Source organism: Podarcis melisellensis (genome assembly GCF_964234715.1).
Source record: "Podarcis melisellensis genome assembly, chromosome: 14".
Classification (NCBI taxonomy): domain Eukaryota; kingdom Metazoa; phylum Chordata; class Lepidosauria; order Squamata; family Lacertidae; genus Podarcis; species Podarcis melisellensis.
The window spans coordinates 9,497,887-9,522,517 of NC_138546.1; the positions used below are offsets into that span (position 1 = coordinate 9,497,887).

The 24,631-nt window shown below is 47.0% G+C and overlaps 1 protein-coding gene across 3 annotated transcripts in view; it reads right to left on the bottom strand.

The window, feature by feature from the left end:
• The window catches only part of MAP2K3 (mitogen-activated protein kinase kinase 3), a 71,582-nt gene that overhangs the window by 7,783 nt on the left and 39,168 nt on the right, over positions 1–24,631 (bottom strand). The window contains exons 1-8 of one of the 3 annotated variants that reach the window (XM_081889324.1): positions 22,826–22,849; positions 5,838–5,870; positions 4,727–4,796; positions 3,795–3,843; positions 3,250–3,363; positions 2,748–2,867; positions 2,251–2,367; positions 346–397 (exon numbers count right to left, since the gene is read on the bottom strand). In XM_081889324.1, coding sequence (XP_081745450.1) covers positions 346–397; positions 2,251–2,367; positions 2,748–2,867; positions 3,250–3,363; positions 3,795–3,843; positions 4,727–4,764 — 490 coding nt within the window. In that variant the 5' untranslated portion in view covers positions 4,765–4,796; positions 5,838–5,870; positions 22,826–22,849. Of the gene's footprint in view, positions 1–345; positions 398–2,250; positions 2,368–2,747; positions 2,868–3,249; positions 3,364–3,794; positions 3,844–4,726; positions 4,797–5,837; positions 5,871–20,998; positions 21,792–22,825; positions 22,850–24,631 lie in introns of those variants that run through there. The other 2 variants (XM_081889322.1, XM_081889323.1) reach the window with 2 other exon arrangements.

Genomic DNA, 24,631 nt, shown 5'->3' on the forward strand with positions numbered 1-24,631 from the left:
TAAATTATTATTATATGCAAGATAAAGATGCAAACATGACAAGGTGTGTCCAGTCAGGCAGAATGGAAACAAACTTTAGTGGCTCTGGAATGATTAATGGTGAAGCCACCTTCTATCAGCTCAGACTGTTCTCTGCCTCTATCTAGCTCAGTATGGCATATTGACTGGCAACGGCTTGGCAGGGTTCTGGGCAGACAATCTTTCTATATTGTCTGCAGCCAGGATCGTTCCAACAGGAGATGCTGGAGGCTGTCCTTAGGATCTTCCACATCCCAAGAGGTGCTCTGCCTATTGAGCTCCATGCTCCCTGCTCAGCTCTTGTAATGCACAAACTCCAATGCCTACCTCTGTGAATCACAGACAGCTTGCTATGCAAATGCTCCAGGGCTCGGACAATCTGGAGAAAGACAAAGAGAGAGAGAGGTATAATTCTAGCTGCAGACCTGCATTGGCCAACAAGGTGAGCTGCCGTGCCTGGAGCGACCCAGCAGTAAAGTCTCTCCTCCTAACAGAGGGGAGGAGTTGTGAGCGGGAGTCGGTTCCCCTGACGGCAGGGGGGTGTATTCAGCCCCCTACGTCAGCTTACCTGGCTGCCGCGCCATGCCTAGGTAGGACTGGCTTGTGGGCAGGGTTTAGCCACATTTAAGCAGCCGCGGCAGCTCCATCTTCTCATTCTGTGCCCCTCTGTCGTCGGATCACCCGCCCACCCTCCCTTTAGATCCTATTTATGCATCTGACCTTGCTATGGACTCAGGTTGGTTGCCCTGGTTGCCCAGGGGGCCTGGTAGGAATTTTTATCCATTTGGCAAATTGGAACCAGCCTCTTGATTTTTCACCTACCTCGTAGCAAACCGTCACAACTTTTTGGGTATTGGCAGTTAGGCATTGGAATACAGTTGTACCTTGGGTTACATACGCTTCAGGTTACATACGCTTCAGGTTACAGACTCCGCTAACCCAGAAATAGTGCTTGAGGTTAAGAACTTTGCTTCAGGATGAGAACAGGAATTGTGCTCCGGTGGCGCAGCGGCAGCAGGAGGCCCCATTAGCTAAAGTGGTCTTCAGGTTAAGAACAGTTTCAGGTTAAGTACGGACCTCTGGAATGAATTAAGTACTTAACCCGAGGTACCACTGTATATGTCGTGTGTTGGAGGGCAGGTGTGGCCATCACCTACCCCTCCCCTTATTTGGGTATTCTGTTAAAGGAATCCGGCGGTTGTGGATCCTGTCCAATGCCCTGCTGATGGCTAGGGCCGTGGCATGACCCCCGGTGACATCATGGGAAGCTTCAGTTGTACAGTGGTACCTCGGGTTAAGTACTTAATTCGTTCCGGAGGTCCGTTCTTAACCTGAAACTGTTCTTAACCTGAAGCACCACTTCAGCTAATGGGGCCTCCTGCTGCTGTTGTGCCGCCGCGCACGATTTCTGTTCTCATCCTGAAACAAAGTTCTTAACTCAAGGTACTATTTCTGGGTTAGCTGAGTCTGTAACCTGAAGCGTATGTAACCTGAAGCATATGTAACCCGAGGTACCACTGAAATTTGCATCAACAAGCTCCTCCCACTGGTTGTTAACCTTCGGACGACTCCCCGCTGAGCAGGGTGGAGTCATGTATAGACTGTCTGATCCAATGCCTAAAGCCAATAGCACTCACATGCTGTAACCAATAAAGTTGTGGCCTTCTTTAGCCCATTAACCTCAAATTCATGTGTCCCTGTGTCTTATTTATCTCTAAGCGGGTGGCGGTTCCTCGACTCACCAATCACGCTATGCAAGCTAGAGTTAACTCTATTAGCAAAAAACACAATCTGCAAAGGAGTGTCAGGCCTAATGAGCACAGCAACTCATCTCCAATAAGTCTTGCCCCCATGAGACTGAAGGTCCCCCATCTCCCCACAGTTGCCTAAGTCTCCTCTTCTCCAAATAATCAGAGACTGCGCCTGCGGGCCGCCCATCTCTCCTCTGCCCATTTCATGCCTCTTCTGGTTCTGAGAGGCAAGCAGGGAAGGGAGTTTGTTGCAGCAGGAGGGGGAGATACACATGCCTCTTCACTAGCGTGAAATAAGCAGCTTGGGAAGACAGTCCTCGGTATAGAAGCTTAATTAATAAAAAGGGTTTTGCATGACCCCACCCTGATTTTTAAAAGAAGCTTGGCTCTCTCCATCTGTGTTGGCTGCTGCATTCTGCACTTAGCAATCATGCAAACTGCCCTCCCTGGCTCACTTGCAAAGAAAGAAGGTGCCACTCACAGACACGGTTATTTTCCCGAGTATGTCTTCGGGGATCGTCTTCTTCTTTTCCAGGACCCTCTTATAAAATTTATCCAGAGACGTATCCATTAGCTCCATGCAGATCCACACATCACCCTGAAAAAGAAGGGAGTGAGAGAAGGAGGAGAAGAAGGGGGAGAGAGATGAATTGGTTGCCCTTCGTCAGAGGACTGAACCTTTAGCAGGTCCTGCCCTGTGAAACTCCCTGCCAATGGAAGGGTGTGGCAGGAGTCATCCCTACTTTATTTTGAGACATGCCTTTGGAACTTGAATGCTATTTGTTTAACCAATGTTATTACTTAAGTGTGACATTTTTTGTGCTGTATACCTCCTTTAAATAAATAAATACATAAGGCATCTGGAAGGCACCAGGTTGGCTTCCTCCTGCTTTTCAGCAAATGCTTCAGAAGTTGTGCTCGCTGTCTGAGGTGGCCAGCAAAAACGAAGAGGCTCTGGCCTTCCCGCTGCTCACCTACCTCTCTGAAAAGGGCTCCGTAGAACGTGACAGTGTAAAAGCAGTCCACGGTCCTCATGGAAATGTCCAAGTCCATCACTAGCCTCTTCTGTTCCTGAGAGTTCACAGTGGCTCGGATTCTCTGCAGAGAGTGGGAAAGGAAAAAGAAAATAACCATACTGTCAAGGCTTCGGGAAAACTATTCCTCCCCCGGTTGTTTTTAAAAGTCTGGAACGGATTAATCCATTTTGCATTACTTTCTATGGGAAAGCGCACCTTGGTTTTGGAACGATTTGGTTTTGGAACGGACTTCCGGAACGGATTAAGTTTGAGAACCAAGGTACCAGTGTATTATAAAAGACGCAGGAGGAAATGACTAACAACAGGACCCACAAAGGGGAGGAGGGACGTCCAGGAGATTCTTTGGAATCTTGTTTTTATGATGTATGTTGAATATGTGATTGTAAAATTTTAATTTGAAAAACCAAATAAATAAATTGTTTATATAGTACTGCAGCCCTTACCTTCACAGCCATGGTGGTGTCGCTCTGCGCATGATACACTTTCTCCACTACGCCATAAGCTCCTCTTCCCAACTCCGAAATGCTCACCAAGTCGTCGGCCTCTACTTCAAAGTTCTGTTGACCGGGAGAGAGAGAAAGAGAGAAAGATGCACAAAAAATTGTCAAAATAACACGTTTAGGATCAAGCCAATATTCGTATTGCTAGCATCAGCCGGCGACCTTCTTTATCTCTTTCGCAAACAAAATTTGTTGTCAAAGAAGTGATTCGCCTCAGAGAAACACACATAGCAAGGGAACGTAGAAGAATATTGAAGAACTAAAGGACTTTGGGAAAGGACTTTGTAACCTCAGGTGTAACAAAAAAGGAAGGAGCTGTAATCCATATAAAACCGGACCCAAAACAATTATTTAAAGATGAACAAGGAAGAATCATGGATAATCCAGATAACATCACAGGGAGAAAAAATGTTGTTAATCGGTGTGCATGTGCCAAACAAGTAAAAAACAAACAAAACAAAAAAAGAACAACATCAGCATCAACATACCTTCTCACCAACAGTAATGAAAGTCCTGGAATCCAAGTTTCTTGGAGGTCTGCAAGACAAAGGCTCTATTTAAAAATCCAATCCCGTATCCACCACCTAGTGTCGATTTTCTGAAATTTTTCAATTTGGCTGCTGGTGAGTGTGAAACAGGTACACTCAGTAAAGTCACTGGGGCTCCAGCAAAACTGAGGGGCACATAAATGGGGAGGAGAATCTAAAGAAGAAGTGGGCAACTGTGCCCCTAACAAAGGTGATGTTTGACGCCAACTCCCATCAGTCCCAAGCCAGCATGCACAATGGTCAGGGCTTTATGAGAGAGAGATAGTCCAGCAGAGCCACAGACTCCTCTCTCCTTATGTAGACAAACAATGAGCTGGAGAGTTCCAGCTTTATTTGTTTTTATTTATTTATTCAATTTATAAACCGCCCTTTATCAAAAACATCCCAGGGCAGCGTACAACACTAAAAACACATTAAAGGTAAAGGGACCCCTGACCATTAGGTCCAGTCGTGGCCGACTCTGCGGTTGCGGCGCTCATCTCGCTTTATTGGCCGAGGGAGCTGGCGTACAGCTTCTGGGTCATGTGGCCAGCATGACTAATCCGCTTCTGGCAAACCAGAGCAGCGGACGGAAACACCGTTTACCTTCCCGCCAGAGTGGTACCTATTTATCTACTTGCACTTTTGACGTGCTTTTGAACTGCTAAGTTGGCAGGAGCTGGGACCAAGCAATGGGAGCTCACCCTGTTGTGGGGATTCGAACCGCTGACCTTCTGATCAGCAAGTCCTAGGCTCTGTGGTTTAACCCACAGCACCACCCATGTCCCTCTGAAAACACATTACAGAGCACCAATAATTAAAAATAATAATAAAAAGTATTACAGCATACAGCATATTAGGAATTTGCAAGAGAGCAAAGCAGCGGTTCTTACGTTGGTGGGACGGATGACTGCCTGTTTGCTGATGGCATGCTCAAGAGGGGCGGCCGTTTCTTCTTCGGCCCTGGAAAGAAAGAGGACACACACTCTCTTATCATCTTTTTCCACAGAACTGTAGAATTGGAAGGGACCCTAAGGGTCATCTAGCCCAACCCCTGCGATGCAGAAATCTTTGCCCAACATGGGCCTCGAACGCAAGACCCTGAGATTAAGAGTCATATGCTCTACCAACTGAACTACCCCAGGTTATTTTTAATAAAGCAAGAACCAGCAGGGGCATAGCAGTGCTGAAATGAGGTTGGGAAGACTCAGGTTCGAATTCACACTCCAACACAATGTTCACTGGACTGGGTGACCATGGGAAAGTTACTATCTGACCTGCCTCACAGGGTTGTTTTAAGGGAGAGGGGTTAACTTGAGCTCTTTGGAGAGAGGAGAGGGAATAAAAAAATGTACACCCAAAATGTAATCAATTAAATCTTGATGTACCATGTTCAGAATAGGACCAGGTCCTAAACATTGATTCCAAGGTGTTGACCTCTCAAGCAAATATGCAAGACAGGGTCTTTTCAAGAGTGGCACCAAAACAATGGAACACAACTCCATGGAGAACCACCAGGGTGTTTCTCCTTAAGGAATCAGTTGAAAACTTCCCTTATGTCACTATGCTTTATTCTGCAACTTTATATTAGCCCACAAAATATCAATTTTAACTTTAATTTTAGTCCACAAAACTTTGTATGAAAAACCCTTTAATTAGAATCCTTTAATTTAGCCTTTTTCAGCTGTCTGCTTCTTGACCTCCTCTTCTGCTTCAGCTTCTGCCACTGAATCTGGACTTCTCTCTGCCACAGACTCTCCCATCTCACTAAGCCCTGTTACCTCTCCAGCTTTCAACACCATCTCTTCCCAGTCTTCTCCCTCTACTTATCATTGTCCCACCACCAATCCCTCGGCTCCGAGATTTATTCTCTTAAGAATTCCGAAGTTGGTTCCTCCCACCATTTGTCTGCTTCCAACCAGTCCATGACAGTCCATGGGTGGGGAGAAGAAAAAGCACTGTGGAAACGAAGAAATGTTTCCGAAAGTTCAGGTGATCCCTTACCTCCTTTCCGCTTTTCCGAGGATCCTTTAGGATCTATGAGAAAGGAGAAAGAGAAAACAAACTAAGAGCCCAATTCTAGCTAAGCCGTTATCCAGGTACTAAAGAATTCTAACCCCCCTGCAATGCAAGAATCTTTTGTCCAATGTGGACCTCGAACCCACAACTCTGAAATCAGGAGTCTCATGTGAGAAGTGAGGTTGCAGGGAACCAGGCAGAGGGCCTTCTCGGTAGTGGCCCCTGCCCTGTGGAACACCCTCCCATCAGATGTCTGGGGCAACCCAGTCAGGTGGGCAGCATATAGATCAGGCAAACTCGGCCCTCCAGATGGTTTGGGACTACAACTCCCATGATCCCTACCTAACAGGACCAGTGGTCAGGGATGATGGGAACTGTAGTCCCAAAACATCTGGAGGGCCGAGTTTGCCTATGCCTGATACAGATATTGAGTTATTATTGTTTTTATTATTTATTTTGTATTTTTTTACATTGTGATTTTATGCTGTAACCACCCTGAGACTTGCAGGTATAGGGCAGTACAGTGGTACCTCAGGTTAAGTACTTAATTCGTTCTGGACGTCTGTTCTTAACCTGAAACTGTTCTTAATCTGAAGCACCACTTTAGCTAATGGGGTCTCCTGTTGCCGCTGCACGATTTCTGTTCTCATCCTGAAGCCAAGTTCTTAACCTGAGGTAATATTTCTGAGTTAGCGGAGTCTGTAACCTGAAGCATATGTAACCTGAAGCGTATGTAACCCGAGGTACCACTGTATACAAAATTAATAAAGAATAAATTTATTATTATTAGGCTCTACCAACTGAGCTATCCCTCTCTGCCAGATGTACCAATGATCAATCCATCAATCATTTCATTTGTATGCCACCTTTCCAAAGTTTAAACCACGCTCAAGGCACCTTACAACACATGTACTAACCATGAACGTAAGCAAAAAGCAGTCAGAGGCAAAACATCAGAACGTACACAACCAAACTGAACGATTTCCACATAAACCAACGATCTGATTTGGTACAAGGCAGCTTCCTATGCCTGGATTTTGCCATTTGACTCCTAACCAGCACGAACCAGCTCTGGGCTGTGGGATGCACAGCACAGTGCCGAATTTCAATTCCCAGGGGTCCTATCAGTACATGTGAAAAGGATCTAGGAGTCTTGGTTGACCACAAACTTGACATGAGCCAACAGTGTGACGCGGCAGCTAAAAAAGCCAATGCAATTCTGGGCTGCACCAATAGGAGTATAGCATCTAGATCAAGGGAAGTAATAGTGCCACTGTATTCTGCTCTGGTCACACCTCACCTGGAGTACTGTGTCCAGTTCTGGGCACCACCGTTCAAGAAGGACACTGACAAACTGGAACGTGTCCAGAGGAGGGCAACCAAAATGGTCAAAGCCTGGAAACGATGCCTTATGAGGAACGGCTAAGGGAGCTGGGCATGTTTAGCCTGGAGAAGAGGAGGTTAAGGGGTGATATGATAGCCATGTTCAAATATATAAAAGGATGTCACATAGAGGAGGGAGAAAGGTTGTTTTCTGCTGCTCCAGAGAAGCGGACACGGAGCAATGGATCCAAACTACAAGAAAGAAGATTCCACCTAAACATTAGGAAGAACTTCCTGACAGTAAGAGCTGTTTGACAGTGGAATTTGCTGCCAAGGAGTGTGGTGGAGTCTCCTTCTTTGGAGGTCTTTAAGCAGAGGCTTGACAACCATATGTCAGGAGTGCTCTGATGGTGTTTCCTGCTTGGCAGGGGGTCGGACTCGATGGCCCTTGTGGTCCCTTCCAACTCTATGATTCTATGATTCTATCCTTGGGGAGCCAAAGGCGAACAAGCTCTGGGCTTCTGCCACTTCAGGCCTTTCTTGACCGCTAGGGGTCACTACACCTCCAAGCATTTGGAGGGGGGTGGAAATGAAGCAAGATATAAAACCCAGTTTGGGACAACGCCGCCTTTTTCCAGAATCCGTTCAAGCTCTTCATTCAGAATGCGGTGGCGGCAGCAACCGCTCACAGGGGGTTATGATCGTTCAGGTCACCAAGTTTCCGAGGCTGGATCCAGCTGGACAGGACTGGCGTTAGCAGCAATCGTTGCTATCCTCAGGATAACTCGAGAGACGGTGCAAAATGCCCATCCATTCCAAGGGGAACTTTGGTCTTTTTTTAAAAAGAATATATAGACGATTTGAGAAGGTTGTAGAATGCAAAGATTATTGTAAATTGTATAATGTGGAGGAAATCGAGTGGGGACAGAGGAAAGTGGGAGGAAGGAGAAAAGAATAATATGATGGACTGAGGAAATAGAAATGTAAATGTATGGGGGGAATGAGGAGGAAATGGTGTTTGGGCTTTGGTACATTTGTATTGTAATGTAGTATGTGAAAACCAATAAAAAAGGGGGGGGGAATTAATAGAGGTGAAGGAAAGAAAAGGAGACAACGGGGCAGATAGATTGTCAAAGCTGGGGGGAAATACAGTGGTGCCCCGCAAGACGAACGCCTCGCAAGACGGAAAACCCGCTAGACGAAAGGGTTTTCCGTTTTGGAGGCGCTTCGCAAAACGAATTTCCCTATCGGCTTGCTTCGCAAGACGAAAATGTCTTGCGAGTTCCTGCGGGGTTTTTCCCCGTTTTTCCCCCTTTTCCTAAGCCGCTAAGCCGCTTAACAGCTGATCCACTGATAAGCCGCTTAACAGCTGATCGCTAAAAGCCGCTAAACCGCTAATAGTGCTAATCCGCTAAGCTGTCAATGGGCTTGCTTCGCAAGACGAAAAAACCGCTATACGAAGAGAATCGCGGAACGGATTAATTTCGTCTTGCGAGGCACCACTGTATGGGAGAATTGTGCATTGAAAATGTTGTCTATAAGAAGACAAGAAAATTATTATTTTAAAAAAGGGAAACTTTGGTCTTAATGGCTCGGGCACCAAGTGTAGGGTTCTTAAGGAGAGCTCTTCTCAATTTCCACATAACAGCATCGGTGGGAGCGGGGTGTTGCTGTGTGTTGAGTTATTCCTTGTTCATTTCTTGCAAAGAGATGAAGGTAGCATGCTTGTTTCTTCCTCCCTCCTCAATTAACTGCCACAACAACCCTGTGAAGTAGGCTAGGCTGAGATGCAGCGACTTCCCCTCTATAGCAAAGTTTTTAATGTTTGGTGTCATATTGTATTTTTTTTATATATGTACTTTGCTGGAAGCTGCCCAGAGTGGGAAGCTAGTCAGTTGGATGGCATATAAACAACAACATTACAAACAAAAACTACTACAGCTACCCCACTCACCCTGTGAGCTTCAAGGCCAGTATCACTGGCCGACACGGGTACTATGGCGCCCTGTGCAAGGCCAAAATTTGGCACAGAGACATGCCCATTCCTTGCTGGGCCTTGGCAGGATCTGTTGATGGCCCTTGATGCTCTGTCTGATTAACGCCTGGGCTCCCCTGCTAGAAAGCTTTCGCCTGGCACATTCCAAAATGCACACCCATCATCAATTCTGCAGAAGTAGGCTGCATAAAGCATGGGGGGGGGAGGATTGTAATAATTCTGGTAAGGGGGGGGACTTGCAGCTCCAGGATTGCAACAGCAGCTTCAACACAGATGATGTGAGCTAAAGGGAAAATCTGTAGTCAAGCCGTAGAACATCTGCCTTGCATGTAAAACATGGGTAAGCAAACTAAGGCCCGGGGGCCGGATCCGGCCCAGTCACCTTCTAAATCCGGCCCTCGGACGGTCCGGGAATCAGCGTGTTTTTACATGAGTAGAATGTGTCCTTTTATTTTAAATGCATCTCTGGTTATTTGTGGGGCCTGCCTGGTGTTTTTACAGGAGTAGAATGCGTGCTTTTATTTAAAATGCATCTCTGGGTTATTTGTGGGGCATAGGAATTTGTTCATTATTATTTTTTCAAAATGTCCCCACAAGGTCTGAGAGACAGTGGACTGGTCCCCTGCTGAAAAAGTTTGCTGATCCCTGATGTAGAAGGTCCCAATTCCATAGCACTTCCCGGCACAGTTAGAGAAGACTCCCCATCTGATAGCATGGAAAGCCATTCCCAATCAGCAGAACAGTTAGAAGGATCAGTCATCTCACTTATTAGAAGACAACTTCCTGCGCTGCCAACCACAGTCTAGGCTCCAAACCACAAATTGTGCCCCCAATATTCAGGCAGACCATAGCATCTATTGCTTCCGTTCCCCTCTGCCTCAAAAGTCCCCAAATCCTACCCCCAAACCAAAGCCTCTCGAGACCGAAGCAACATCACAATTTGTCAGTTCACATGCAACACCAAACCATGATCCGCCTGAACCATGGTTTGAAAAAAAACCAGCTTCAACAGCCACTCACAAACCATAGCTCTATACGGTGGGAGCCGGTGCAGATGCCACAATAAATCAAGCATGCAAAAAAAATCACAGTTTCAGAGTCGAGTCCGAACCCTCTCAGTCTCAGCCAAGCACCCTGAGCAAATTTGTGGTTCTCCTGGAGACATGAAGATGTTGAATGGGGCTTGCAAAACTCAAAGAGATCGTGGGAAGGGTTAACTGGGGAGAGGGAAATTGTCCAACACCATCGCAAAAGAGCGCCAGTGATGTCAGACTGGCACAGCAGGCAGCAGGACAATGGCCATTCATTCCGGCCTTCATGAAGGAGGCGGCAGCAATGGAATATCCTCCTATTTTCTGCTAGTGTGAAAGGACTGAGAGGAGCCATTAACTGCAATGGGCCTCTACTGCTCGGGACAGGTTTACATGGAAAAAATGTTCCGGAACACAAAATGGCCTCCATGCACTTTTCAAGAAAGAGATTTTTGGGTAGAGGGGAAGAGTGGACGGCCAATATTCAAGTTCTGCTTCTGGCCTCATCTGCACTAAACATCTGAAGCAGTATCATGCCACTTTAAACCACCAAGGCTTTCCCAAAAAAAATTATGGGAGCTGTAGTTTCTTAAGGGTGCTGAAGGTTCTTAGGAGACCCTCGTTCTCCTCACTGAACAAATTCCCAGAGTTCCCTGGGAAGAGGGATCGACTGTTAAGCCACTCCAGGAACTAGCTCCGGGAGGAGACTAAAGGGGGGGGGGTGTTCCCTCTCCTAACACCTCACTTAACAAACGGGGGAAGCCACGACTTTTTAAAGTGCTATTACAGTCATACCTCAGAAGTCGAACGGAATCCATTCCAGAAGTCCGTTCGACTTCCAAAACATTCAGAAACCAAAGCGCAGCTTCCGATAGGCTGCAGGAAGCTCTTGCAGCCCATCAGAAGCTCCGTCAGACATTCGGGTTCCAAAGAACGTTCGCAAACCGAAACAGTCACTTCTGGGTTTGCGGCGTTCAGGAGCCAAAACATCCGAGAACATTTAAACCACTTAAACCATTCATTGGTTTTACAGTATGTGTTGTACTTGTTTGAAACTTAATAAATATTATTGGGGGGGAAAGCAAAGATGGGGCCAAAAAGAGTTCGGAAAGATAGATAGATAGATAGATAGATAGATAGATAGATAGATAGATAGACAGACAGACAGACAGACAGACAGACAGAGTGGTACCTCGGTTTATGAACTTAATCCATTCAGGAAGCCCATTCTTAAACTGAAACCGTTCTTAAACTGAGGTGCCTTTTCCCTAAGGAGGCCTCCCGCCGCCGGTGCACTTCCACTGTTCAGATTCCACTCTTAGACCGAAATAAAGTTCTCAAACTGTTTCCGGTTTTGCGGAGTTTGTAAACCAAATTGTTCTTAAACAGGACTGTTCTTAAACCGAGGTACCACTGTGCCCTGTTTCCCGTTGCAAACGGGCAGCCAGAGCATGCATGGGGAGGCCTGTTCTAGCTGTCACCCTTTTCAAAGCTGGGGCTCACTTGCTCCCCAAACCTGGAACCAGCTACTTGGTGTGATGAGTCCGTTTTGGCAACCTGCAGCTCCTGACCTTTCTCCAGCCCCGAAGTTCAGAGGAAGCCTGGGATCTCTCATATCAAGAGAAGATGCAAACAACTCACAAGAGCTGAAAAAGCAGAGGTGAAGCATGCAAAGGCCCCGTCTTTCTTTTCCATTTACCTACCACGTCCCTGAGATCTACTTGCAAGCTGGCAAGGAGGGGTAGAGGCTCCACATGGGCTAATTTCTCCCCAAGAGATGTGGCTTCATGCAAAAAATAATGGAACGCGGAAAATGTCCCTTTGCCCTAAATTGAGTGTGTAACCTGGACCCCGAAAGGCAAACAGATATGAATTAAAATATTTGATGGGTGGTGAGGGAAAACCCATTAAAAACATTTAATGTTACATTTTAATAATAATAATGCAAAGCTTTACCTGGAAAGTAATTTTCTCCGAATACCTGGTAGTATAGTATTTGATGCAAAATAGCATTGTGTTCTTAAGACATATGAAAACTCAAGTGAATATTATTTACGAATAAATAAATAAATAAGAATACCCGGAAGTATTTCAAGGCACGGCCTGTAGTTTCCTTACATTGTTTAAGGTAAGAAAACCATATAGGCCATGCCTTGAAATTACTTCCGGGTATTCTTCTGTTTTTATCTCTAAGCTTTCTTGAGTTTTCAGATGTTTTAAGGAGGGACAAAGGCACCGGGGGGGGGGGGCATTAGCATTTGTAAATTTTAGCACATCCCAAATGTGGTGCACCCATACATACACACACACACACACGTGTGAATTAATTGCAACTCTAAAACTGCCTGATGTTTGACTGGCATTGCAGCTATTAATAATGTCTTTTAGAAAATGAAAAGCTTTCCAGTTGATTTCTCTTCCTCTCCACCATGAAAACTTCCCCAGCCATGTTACTACCCACCTCCCAAATTCAGGAAGATTTTAAAATGTAGGTTAGTGAGGGGTTGCTAAGGTGTTTCGGGGTGGGGGAGAGAAACCTGCCAAGGGCTCGGCCGTAGACTGAATTACTGTGTGAACCGTCCCTTCGTCACCCATAAAATGAGTGACTGCAACAAGGCTAGTCTGCGTAGTGTCGGGTGCTGTAAATCTTTTCATAGCTGAGGGGGTGTATGTTCCCCGCTGCGGCTTTCCAGCGAGCAGGTAAAAGCCCTTAATCTTGCCCTCCGACTAGACACCAATTTATTAAAAAAAATTAAATGCCCATCTAGTAACAGTTTGTTAGTGAACTCTGTTCATAGGGAATTTAGAATGCTGCAGAAGGCAAAGGGGTAGAAATTTGGGATAGGCGACAAGAAAGGTCCTGAGAGAGAAATGTTCAACATTTACCAAGCGCATTTTGCACCTGGCGATTATCCGCCACCTGCAACCAAGTGAAGATGCCCAGGTGCCAAAATGTCACCTGACGTTTGGATCTTGCCTGTTTTCATAAGCTAACAGCAAATCCTGTAGAATTCGACCCATGATATTTTATCTCCACCATCAGAACGAAATTCAGGAACCCAAAAGTAGTGTTACAGAAAAATAGAACTTTCGAGCCATCTGGCCCCCAAACGGCATCTAAGGCATTCGGTTTTGGCGACTGTAATCCCAGTTTAAAGGAGCCATTTGCTGCCTAGTTTATATATCCTAGTTTCTAACACTGAGAGACCCCATATTAGTGAGAGAAGGGGGGGGAGCGTATTTCTAGGCTAGGCAATCCAATACCCTGCATGAAGGAAACCCAAAATTCTACAATCAGCATAAAATTAAGCCAATTGGCTTATTTTCCTCAAGGAACTTCTGCAGCAGTCTGCTATTTTTGCTCCTCAGCTTTCCCAAACTGTTAAATGAGAAGCAGAGCCACCCAGAAGTTCTTACTCAGATGCTTCCCTGGGATTCTGGGATTCCGGCAGCCATCGACCCCACTCACTTTCAAGCACATCCTCGGATCCTTGAGGCCTAGAGACTTGCTCACCGCTCCCCCAAAGTGAAATCTGGGGTGGATCAGGAATCTGGAACGCCGGGTCCACAAACTGCAGCCCACAACTTCTACCAAGAGTGTGTGACACACAAGGGAGGAAGTTCTGCTCATCAGTAGACGGGCACAGCTATCAGTAGAGAGGTGACCAGTCTCCCATAGGCGGCCAGATACTCAGGTCCAAACTTTACCCCCTTTCCTCCACAATCAGGGGCGCTAGTACCACGTCGCCAGCAAATCCTACTTCAAGGATCCAGAGTCTAGTTCCAGATTACCGGTATTATTACTCATTTATTTTATTATCCGCATCTTATCTAAAGGACCGCTGTAAACAGATGAAAACACTAGCAGGATCGCAATAACACTTGTAATGTGGCAAATATTACGGACAAAATGGGAGACATATAACATGTAATACGAAATAATATGCAGTTGAAAAGGATGACAATAGGACCCCATGGAGGGGAAGGCGGGAAGTCCAGAGATTTGGATAAATCTCTAAATATGGATATCTATTTGTATTGCACTGTTATAATTCTATATTTGTAAAACCAAATAAAAACTATTTTTTTAAAAAAATACATAAAATTACTAGTTGCATATTTTGCCACAGCAACTCAAAGCGACTTACAATATTTTAAGCAAAAAAACCATACATTAAACCAGTATTTTAAAAATCTAAAAGATGCATGGGGTTTTTTTGGGGGGGTGGAAAGCTACATTTAAATAAGAAATAAATTTAAATATTAAATAAAATGATAAAAGATGAAACCAGGGCAGTTATATGCAATTCCTCTTTCAATACTGTTTGTGCCTGCAATGTTTTGGGAATGAACCTACTGCTCTGTTTCCAACTAATTCATTCCCCATAACTTCCTACCAAAATATGGCATTTTTTTAATACCACTATTTTTGGAGGGTTGTCCCTCCAGATGGCAATAATGCATTAACACTGGGGAAGCATCACAGAAAAAATAAAGCAGAATAATACTGCATTGAATGGTCCAATATATCAGTCCAATATATATCTACCACCAAAGGACTATCATTACATCTCTGAAAAGTTGCAGGAAATGCTTGCAAAAAGACCCCACACATCTGGAGGGGTCCTACATTAGAATAATCACCCTGTAGGCAGGGGTGAGCAAACTTTTTCAGCAGAGGGCCAGTCTACTGTCCCTCAGATCTTGTGGGGGGCTGGGCAATATTTGGGGGCGGGGGAATGAACGAATTCTTATGCCCCACAAGTAACCCAGAGATGCATTTTAAATAAAAGGACACATTATATTCTTGTAAAAACACACTGATTCCCAGACTGTCCGTGGGCCGGATTTAGAAGGCGACTGGGCCAGATCCAGCCCCCGGGCCTTAGTTTGCCTACCCATGCTGTAGGGGGGCAGGTTGGACGACAACCCCACCCCTCCACAGATCTTCAGGCTGCAGTTTACAGCAACCAGAAAAGCATCTTCAAACCCACCGGCCTCAATGCCTGCGCCCTTGTTAACATTTTTATTTCCTCAGCGGCACCATTGCAACACCTCCGAGATTAAAGGATGGGTTGCAACCTCATGTTGCATTGCAATCTCCACCCTTCTGACGCACCATCTTCCTGGAACACCTCAAGCCAGGAGCATGCATGAAAATATGCACATTTGGTGACCTGTTCCTAACCCAACAAGCTCTGCTGGAAATTCCGCCTTTCTGTTTTGGAGGCCTTGTCAACTGTTTGCTGCGGCTACAGTTTCAGGGTTGCCTCCTTTGCTAAGGCTGCAGCGCAGTTCCCTCCACCTCTTGTATACCTCTTCATCACCGCACAAACACACACACACACACACACAGGGCAAAGAAAAGCTATAAATAGCACAAGGAGATTTACACTCAGCTGACACTTCTCCGAATACTTGTCTGAGCAAGCAGGAGGATGACAAACCAAAACGGAGAAACAAGGAAAGAGAATTCCAGCTGGTCTAAAAATCCCCCCAAAAAAACACACCCCAGGAATTGCACATTAACTAAATGCCAGTTTGCAGGGAAGGGGTCTGTAAAGTACGGGGATAACAGGACCGTTCCCTCGCCTAACCAAGGAGAATGCATACAGCTTAGGAGCCATCTTTCTGCCTTAATGTGCTACAGGGAGAAGCAGCAAGACTCTGTATACCAGCTGCAAGCGAAAAGACTGCTGTTGCACCCAGGAGTCCTGCTTGCGAGCTTCCCAGAAACATCTGCTTAGGCAGCTGGATTAGGCAAGGCTTCTGCCTGACCTGGCTGCCTCTTCTTATATTCTGATGCTCTTATACGGTATGAGACAAATGGACCAGAGCTAAGGCTGTATGCTGTACCTCTTCATTTTGGAGGGAGTCTGCCTCTGAACTGCAGCTGCTGGAAATCGCCAAGTCCCAGGGGAGCAAAGCTGCAACTCAGATCCCCATTCGTGGGTTTTTTATTGGGACAGGACATCTTTTTGGCCACAGGGCACTGGACCAGAGAGAGCTATTCTTAAATCCTCAAGGCTGCTCCACGCATCTTGCAAAGTTCACTCGCACGGGCTTGCATGTTAGTTTGCCAACAGATTCCTAACTTGCAGGCTGGTTTTAACAATGCAGCAAGGAAACTAGTTTAATCACTTCATTACTGGCAATGTGCAGCCCAGACAGAGATGCAGAAATTCTGGTGTAGCTTTGTTTATTGGGGGGAGGGTTCTCTAATTTTTTTGGCTGGCATGGGTAGCCAAAACACATTCCTCCTAATACACGCAGCTAACAGCCGCTATAGCCAGTAGGAGAACCTGTGCTGTGCTAAAGAATGTGCCGCCACACCGGTTGCGGGGAAAGAGAACAAGCAGTCCTCGCTCTTGTCGACCAACTAACCCCGTAAATAAAATCAAAAAGATAAAACTGCTGTTCTGCACAGTGTCATTCTTACCTTTAGGAATTACAGAGAAGCCGATTGTTGACATTTGACCTATTAGCGGACAAGCATGCAGCACACTCAACTATCCTCAATATCTTGCCAAAACAACCCAGGCAACAATTGTTTTCCAAGGGGCGTGCTTTTAAATTATTTCACTTCCAGTGCACTACCTTTTCTTTCACCCTGAGGCCTTCCTTCAATTCCCCTAATGGAAACCCTTCATAAACACATCCAAAATCACTTGAAGGATTAGGGTTGCTGTGTTTTTTTTAATGGTATGTTTGGGGCATCAAGCACCAGCCCTCTCCTAAATCCTTGATTTGTTTGGTACCAAGTCTGGATTTTCACTAGCCTTCCAGACGATCATTCCAACAATATCAAAGCTCCAGGAAGAAGCCTCTTATTATATTCTGGGTTAGCAATTCTACAGCGGACGACACGTAGCGTTTCACTTTGAACTCTCCCTGCCTTGCAGACCATGCGTCATGAGAGAATTGCGCATGTGCATTCAGCGCATGAGCAGAGTAAAGCACAAAATGATCAACCAAAGCCGTGCACATCCAGGAGAGCTGGGTAGAGATCCCTACTCAGGTGCCAAGGTTTCACGGAGGATCTTGGCCCGTTCACACTATACCAGTCTAACCACAATCACAGGATGGGTTTAAGGGATAAAAACCCAGAAGGCTACTCTGAGCTCCTGGAAGACAAGAATAAACACTGTAGTAGTAATGCTGCAAACAGAGACCAATGTGCTGCAGTTTGAAGAACTCCTGTTCCTGGTTTAGAGGTCCGTCCCCCCTCCAACAATCAAGAGGTATATACGTTTTATGGAATAAATAAATACAAAGCCAGCCTGCGTCTCTTGCAGAACACACATTCTAGCCTCCCCCCTCATCCAAGAGAGCTCAGCATTCTATGGTCACTGAGCATCTTCAGGCTTCACTGGACAATACTGTATTTTGGGGGGGGTGCAGAAATACTCCAAACTCTTAAATTACTCCACCCCCATCATTCTACTCGGACACTGAGGGCCTTCTGGTGGTTCCCTCACTGCAAGAATCCAAGTTACAGGGAACCAGGCAGAGGGCCTTCTTGGTAGTGGCACCCGCCCTGTGGAATGCCCTCCCACCAGATGTCAGAGAAGAACAATTACCAGACTTTTAGAAGACATCTGAAGGCAGCCCTGTTTAGGGAAGCTTTTAATGTTTGATGGATTACTGTATTTTAGTATTTTGTTGGAAGCCGCCCAGTGTGGCCGGGGAAGCCCAGCCAGATGGCCGGGGCATGTATAATTAATTAATTAATTAATTTTATTTTTATTATGGGTAACATGTAAGGGTTTGGGGGTACTTCTGCAAAGCTCGAATTTCCTCTGAGCACACAGGTGACCTGTTCCAACTTGGCTACAGTTATGTTGGCACTCACCAGCCGCGTTCACTATTAGATGGAGATACACCTGGTGTCAAATACCGCGCTAAGTGCCAAGCTGACAAAACTTTTATTTGCCCAGACATTTCGGTATACAATGTCTTCAGCTGTTTGGATGGCTTTATTCCTCCAAGTCTCCATCTGCACTATATTTTTAAAGCAGTATCATATCACTTTCAAGAGTCATGGCTTGTCACCCCAAGAATACTGGGAGATTCCCAGTGCCCCTTTGCAGAGCTATAATTCCTGGAGTTTCCGGGGGGGGGGGGTAAAAGGGCCTGGAAAATGATTGTCAAGTTAAGTGCAGCTGGGCCAGGATCAGTGCAATATGCTCAAACCATCCTGTCCTCTGTGTGACATAACCGCTGGCGTAGTAAGTACACAAGGGATGGCCTGGAAAGCCTTAAATCCCACCTCTGCACAAACTGAATGGGTGGTCTTTGGCAAATGAGCAAGCCCTTCCCACGTGTTGACAACAGGATATATAAAACCACTGAGGTGGGTGGCTTGAAAAGCGGAGTGAACCAATCATAAAGGGCAAAGTTATCAATGGCTACACAAGCAAGATGGCTATACACAGTGGGATTTTTTTTCAGGGGGTGCTTAAAGGTATGCAGTACCGGCACCTCTTTTTTTTGTTGTTTTTAAAAAAGTATGGCACTTACTATAACAACTTCATTGCGAGTAAAGGTAAAGGTAAAAGGACCCCTGACCATTAGGTCCAGTCGTGGCCGACTCCGGGGTTGCAGTGCGCATCTCACTTTATTGGCCAAGGGAGCCAGCGTACAGCTTCCGGGTCATGTGGCCAGCATGACTAAGCCGCTTCTGGCAAACCAGAGCAGCGCACGGAAACGCTGTTTACCTTCCCACCGGAGCGGTACCTATTTATCTACTTGCACTTTGACGTGCTTTCGAACTGCTAGGTTGGCAGGAGCAGGGACCAAGCAACGGGAGCTCACCCCGTCGTGGAGATTCGAACCACCAACCTTCTGATCGGCAAGTCTAGGCTCAGTGGCTCATTCATTGTGAGTACCGGCACCTATTTTTCGGGGGGCTGGGAATCACTGGCTACACCATGGGTAGGCAAACTAAGGCCCGGGGGCCAGATTCGGCCCAATCGCCTTCTAAATCCAGCCTATGGACGGTCCGGGAATCAGTGTGTTTTTACATGAGTAGAATGTGTCCTTTTATTTAAAATGCATCTCTGGGTTATTTGTGGGGCATAGGAATTTGTTCATTTCCCCTCCCAAAAGAAAAATATAGTCCGGCCCCCCACAATGTGTGAGGGACAGTGGACCGGCCCCCTGCTGAAAAAGTTTGCTGACCCCTGGGCTACACTCTGTCTCTGGAATTAGCAGTGGGTCTCGGAAGCAGCAATACTTCTGAATATCAGTTGCCGGAAACCAGGCGAAGGGAGAGCGCTCTGGGGCTCAAATCCTGCTTGTGGTTTTCTGGCCGGCCACTGTGAGAACAGGATGCTGGACTTAGAGGAGCCACTGAAACTGATCCAAGCAAGCTGGTTGCATATTCTTACGTCTGCGTGCAAGGATTCCTGCCTGGTGCGCACTGCACAGATGTTGCCTCAAGAGGAAGGATAATAGGCTGCGAAGCAGGGTGCCTTTCCGCGTCCAGCCCTGCCCCTCCCCGTGCAAGAGATGCGGCAGGAATTCTGTGCATGTCTGCAAACTTTTCCTTTCTACAGCCAAACTTTTCCTTCAGCCAGCCCCGAGAACTGGAAACTTGCTCAACGCGAAACCACCGCAGACATCAAGAGATGTTCCGAAGGCATGCCTTAATCCGGCAGAGATTGCAAGAAAGTACACGGAGTCCTGAGCGAGCGGGGCAAAAGTTCGAGTTTCTTTCCCACCCCTCTTCGCCAAAGAGGCCTTTCTGCACCATCAGGTCCCCGGGAGCACACAGAGATATTACACATGTTGCGAACGCATGCATGGGAAGGCAAAAAAAAACACCCTGCTTTTGTGCACGTGCAGAGTGCATCGCCTTAGACCCCAGAATTATAACACCCCCCATGGTCCAAAAACAAGTGGAGACTGCAGAACAAATAAATGGACCGAGCACATCTTGGTCTAGGAACAGAGAGCTTTTAGGTGCGTGCGCGCGCACGTTCTCTGTCATTCACACACACACACAAAACAACTATGGTCATTGCAAGCTTTGCAAGCGCTTGGGGGGGGGGAGCCTCTAGCTGCCGCCCATCACCCCGTCGCCGACCCCCGGAGAGCTTTCTCCTGCAAGGGCCAAGTGACCTTTTTGTTTGCAGAAGTTGCAACTGGGCGTGGGGGAGGGGAGGCGGCCGAGAGAGGAAAAAGCAGCTCACTAAGAAAAGTCCCCTTTCCAAGTCGCAGAGGCCTGTGCAAAGGAAGGGAAAAGAAGGGGGGGGTAAAAACTCAGCAGCAGCAGCAGCTGCAGAGGCAACCCCAGAGATTGTTACCTGTCAACTGCCAAAGCTAAAATCAGAACTTGGAAAGGGGGAGCGGGGAGGGGGGCTTGCAAGGCAGCATGCAACGTTAAAATGCTCTGCAGAACAATAACCCGGCGCCTGGGGGGGGGGGAGTTAAGTTGTGCAACGGGGAAGCATTTCCGCGCAGATACCCCCCCACACAAAATGCACCACCCAACTCTTCCCCCCTGCAAAACTTTTTTTTTTTTTGCACGCTCATGATTGAACCAGGATGACATTTCAGCCGCCCCCACCTTGCAAATCCCTTCCTCCGGCTGTTCCCGGCACCTCCCCGCAAATGCATGCAAGTTTCCTGCGACTCTCCGCCGAGCACAGAACCTCTTTTGCAAAATAAAAAAATTAAAATTAGCAATTGCACGCAGGGCATTTAAAGGAGCCTCGGGAGCAGCACGAGCTGCATTGCAATCGACCTCTTTAAGCCTTCCGCCACCCTTTTTCCGACAGTTGCAACACATCTACCTTGTTTTCTGTCCATGTTGGTTTCCCAGAAGTGAAAGAGCAGCGAACGGCGCGCCTCGGAGGGGCGATTTTGCGCCCTGCAGAAAAGCAACCCCGGGTCGGCTGCAAGAAGCGGCGGCTAGTCGGAAAAGCACGGGTGCATGCTCCCAAGTTCTTGCGGACTAGAACCTTTATCCGCCAGTTGCTTCTTTTCGCCTCCTGCTCCCTTAAAAAAAAAAAAATCTTCCTTCGTGCTCTCGGCGTGCAGAAAACCCGCAGCAAGGAGGCGAGTGGAGGGAGGAAAGGTTTGCACAGAGTCAAAGCAATCCGAATTTTTTATTTTTTTTCCTTTTCCTCCCGCAGGCTAAAAAAAGAGACCCCGCGAGAGAGGCAGCAGGGAGGAGGGAGAACCAACTCCCGGCGGTAGTAAAGCGCAGCGCGATCTCTCCAGGCGGCAGCTGAGGTTGCCCCGTTCCGGGGGCTTCTCGGATTACAAGCGGAACGCAGCGCAAGTTGCAAAAAAAGAGCAGCGGCAGGAGAGAGGAGAGAAAGAGAGAGGCCCGTGACGTCAAACAGGAAACTGGAAGGCCGCCAACTCGGGGAGGCAGCGGCCAGGCTGCCCGCGGGGGGCGGGCGAGGAAAAGCCCCGGCTCCCGGGAATCGGGGCGGAAGGGAGACGGCAGCTCTGGGACGGAACAAGAGGCTGGTCATTGCAGCCTCCTCCTCCTGCTGCTGCTGCTCGCCCAAAAAGGAGATTGATCCAGCAGCCCAAGCGAGACTTTTGCATTGGAAACGCCGGCGCAGGATTCGAACCGGGGACCCTTTCTCTGCAAGCGCGGAAAGGGGGGCGAGCGGCACCCAAGGGGGGCTAGTGGCACCCATGGGCAGCTGCCGCCCCTCCCTCCCTCCCAATCAAGCAAATAAATAAAAAATACTTAACCACAAGTATACACTGTAGCGGTATTGTTTTTTTTCCTAAGGGACGCATAGAACTAAACATGTTGCGAATCTAAAGTTTGGCCTCATTGAGGGGCAGTATTTCAGTATAAATAGGAAAATGAGAGTATGTACCCCTAAAAAATTTTTTTAGGGGGGAAGCACTGCACTGTAGAAAGGTGGGCAGATTTTTCTAAGCACTTGGGGGTCAAAAGAAAAGGAAAAGAACTGTTGTGGAGACATTTCCTTCGGAATTGTTGAGTCTTGCCCCTCCCACCCCCCCCCCCAATCCTGGCTACCTGCCCCCCCCCCACAATATAAATCCTGGCTATGCCCATGCCAGCACCCCAATATTTCGCTCCCTGTCTGTTGGCTCACGGAAAGCCATGCCCCATTCATGTACAAAATTGTAACTGAATCAAACCAATGTGCAACCCAAAGTAGGCTTAGGAAATAATAAGATCATAGAGTTGGAAGGGACCCAGGCGGTCATCTAGCCCAACCCGCTGCAATGCAGGAAGCTTTTTGCCCAAATTGGGGCTCGAACCCACAACCCTAAAATTAAGAGCCTTGTGCTCTACAGACTGAGCTATCCCACTTACTAGAAATTAAATTTGTTAGTCGCTTTTTCTTGCCCCGAGGCAACTCTGGTTGCACAAAAAGTCCCCAAGCAGCTAATCACATAATAAAAACGTATTGTTGTTAATTATAACATTTTATTATTTAGCTATAAATATTGAGTACTGTTTCTAAAAACCTTGCCAATGTTGAATTTTAGTATTCTAAAAACTGCTTTGAGGCTTCCTTGTTGTTGTTTTTTAACAATCAGGTGGCATATAATTCTTATGAAATAAATGAGTTATGAAACAGCAGAAGCATCTACTAAGAACTGTAGGCAGACGGAAAAGTTACCTGAAAGTCGACTTCAGAGGAGATAGTTACCTCAGAGGAATAATACTTTAGGGGAGAGATCAGGTTCAGAGTGGGGGCGTTTGTGAGTAATGTGCTGTTGTTTCTCGGCCGGAAAACTGCCCACTTTCCTAGAAATGTTCCTCTCTATGCACAAAGGCAGAATCTGATTTTTATTTTTAGGTCAGGAGTGACCTCGATGACCCTTGTTTTTAGCTTAAGCCAACAGATAAATGCCAAATTGCTTGTAATACGAATTGAAGGGGGAAAAGTAATAAAAATGTGGATAGAAGATACCTTTATGATAAATAGATTTGAAAGAGTCATTCCTTCCTGGATAAGAGAAAAGGGGATTTCCCCTTCAAAGATGGTGCTCAGCTACACCGCAGACATACACGAGCCAACAATCACACTTTGTCTCTCTAAAACAGTGCTCCCAAATATTTTGGGTAACAGGGTAAAGGGACCCCTGACCATTAGGTCCAGTCGTGGCCGACTCTGGGGTTGCGGCGCTCATCTCGCTTTACTGGCCGAGGGAGCTTCCAGGTCCCTCAGCTTCCAGGTCATGTGGCCAGAATGACTAAGCCGCTTCTGGCGAACCAGAGCAGCACACGGAAACGCCATTTATCTTCCCGCCGGAGTGGTACCTATTTATCTACTTGCACTTTTGACGTGCTTTTGAACTGCTAGATGGGCAGGAGCAGGGACCGAGCAACAGGAGCTCACCCTGTCGCGGGGATTCGAACCACCAACCTTCTGATCGGCAAGTCCTAGGCTCTGTGGTTTAACCCACAGTGCCACCCGCGTCCCCAGTAACAGTAGGCGGAGCCTATTGGACATTGGGTGGAGCCAAGAGCGAGAAACTGGTCAACGGAAGGTAGCTAGACACGAATTCTAGCACCTTCCACTCAGATATTCCTTCCTGCCCTGAAACTTCAGATCAAACACAGAGGGTTGCATCTAAGTTTTATTTAGACTGGGCCCACTGAAATCAATAGATCACGTGCATTAATTTCAACGGGTCTTCTTTGGGTAAGACTAACACTGGAGACAACTCCGAGACTTGGCAACCCTTGTGTGATTTCACACATTACATGGACAAACCCGGGTTTCAGAACTCCAGTGGGGACACACCCAAAGCAGGTCTGGCCTACAAGTTCATGTCCAATGGCACCATCATCCTTTCAGGGCCTGTGGGTACATTTGCAAACCAGAGGAGTTGCTGCTGGCCGAAACTCCCCTATCTCCCCATCTGTGGCATCACTGAAATTGCCCCTGCACCATGGTTGGGCTTTTAAAATGAGTCTTTTATTGGCTAAAGGCGGCCTCTTTCAAGCACAATTTCAGCAGGGATTGTGGGGGGCGGAGAGAATGGAACCCTGTGGGCACGAAGGCAAACATTTGTGGGCAGATGTGTGCCCACAAGTGCCACACTGGCAACCCACATTTCAGCCCCTTGCAAGGCTGTGTGTGTGTGTGCCCTTGGCAAGCGTAGAATCATGGAATTGCAGAATTGGAGGGCTCCCCGAAGATCATCTAGTCCAACCCCGCTGCATTGCAGGAACCTCAACTTACACAGGCCTGCAGACTCCCTGCATTTGACTTAAGAAGCACCATGCATCTCTCCAAGATATCGGAGGGGAAGCCGACGACGGAAACAAAGGCTACCTCGTGTGTGTGTTTTTAAAATAAACCAAATAATAACAGTAATATAATAATAGCACCGGTGAAAAGGTTTTGTTTGTGTTCCACTGTAGCTGGGTAGCTATGGAACTTCTTTGGGAGAGGGTGCCTCCTGGTGACAGCTCT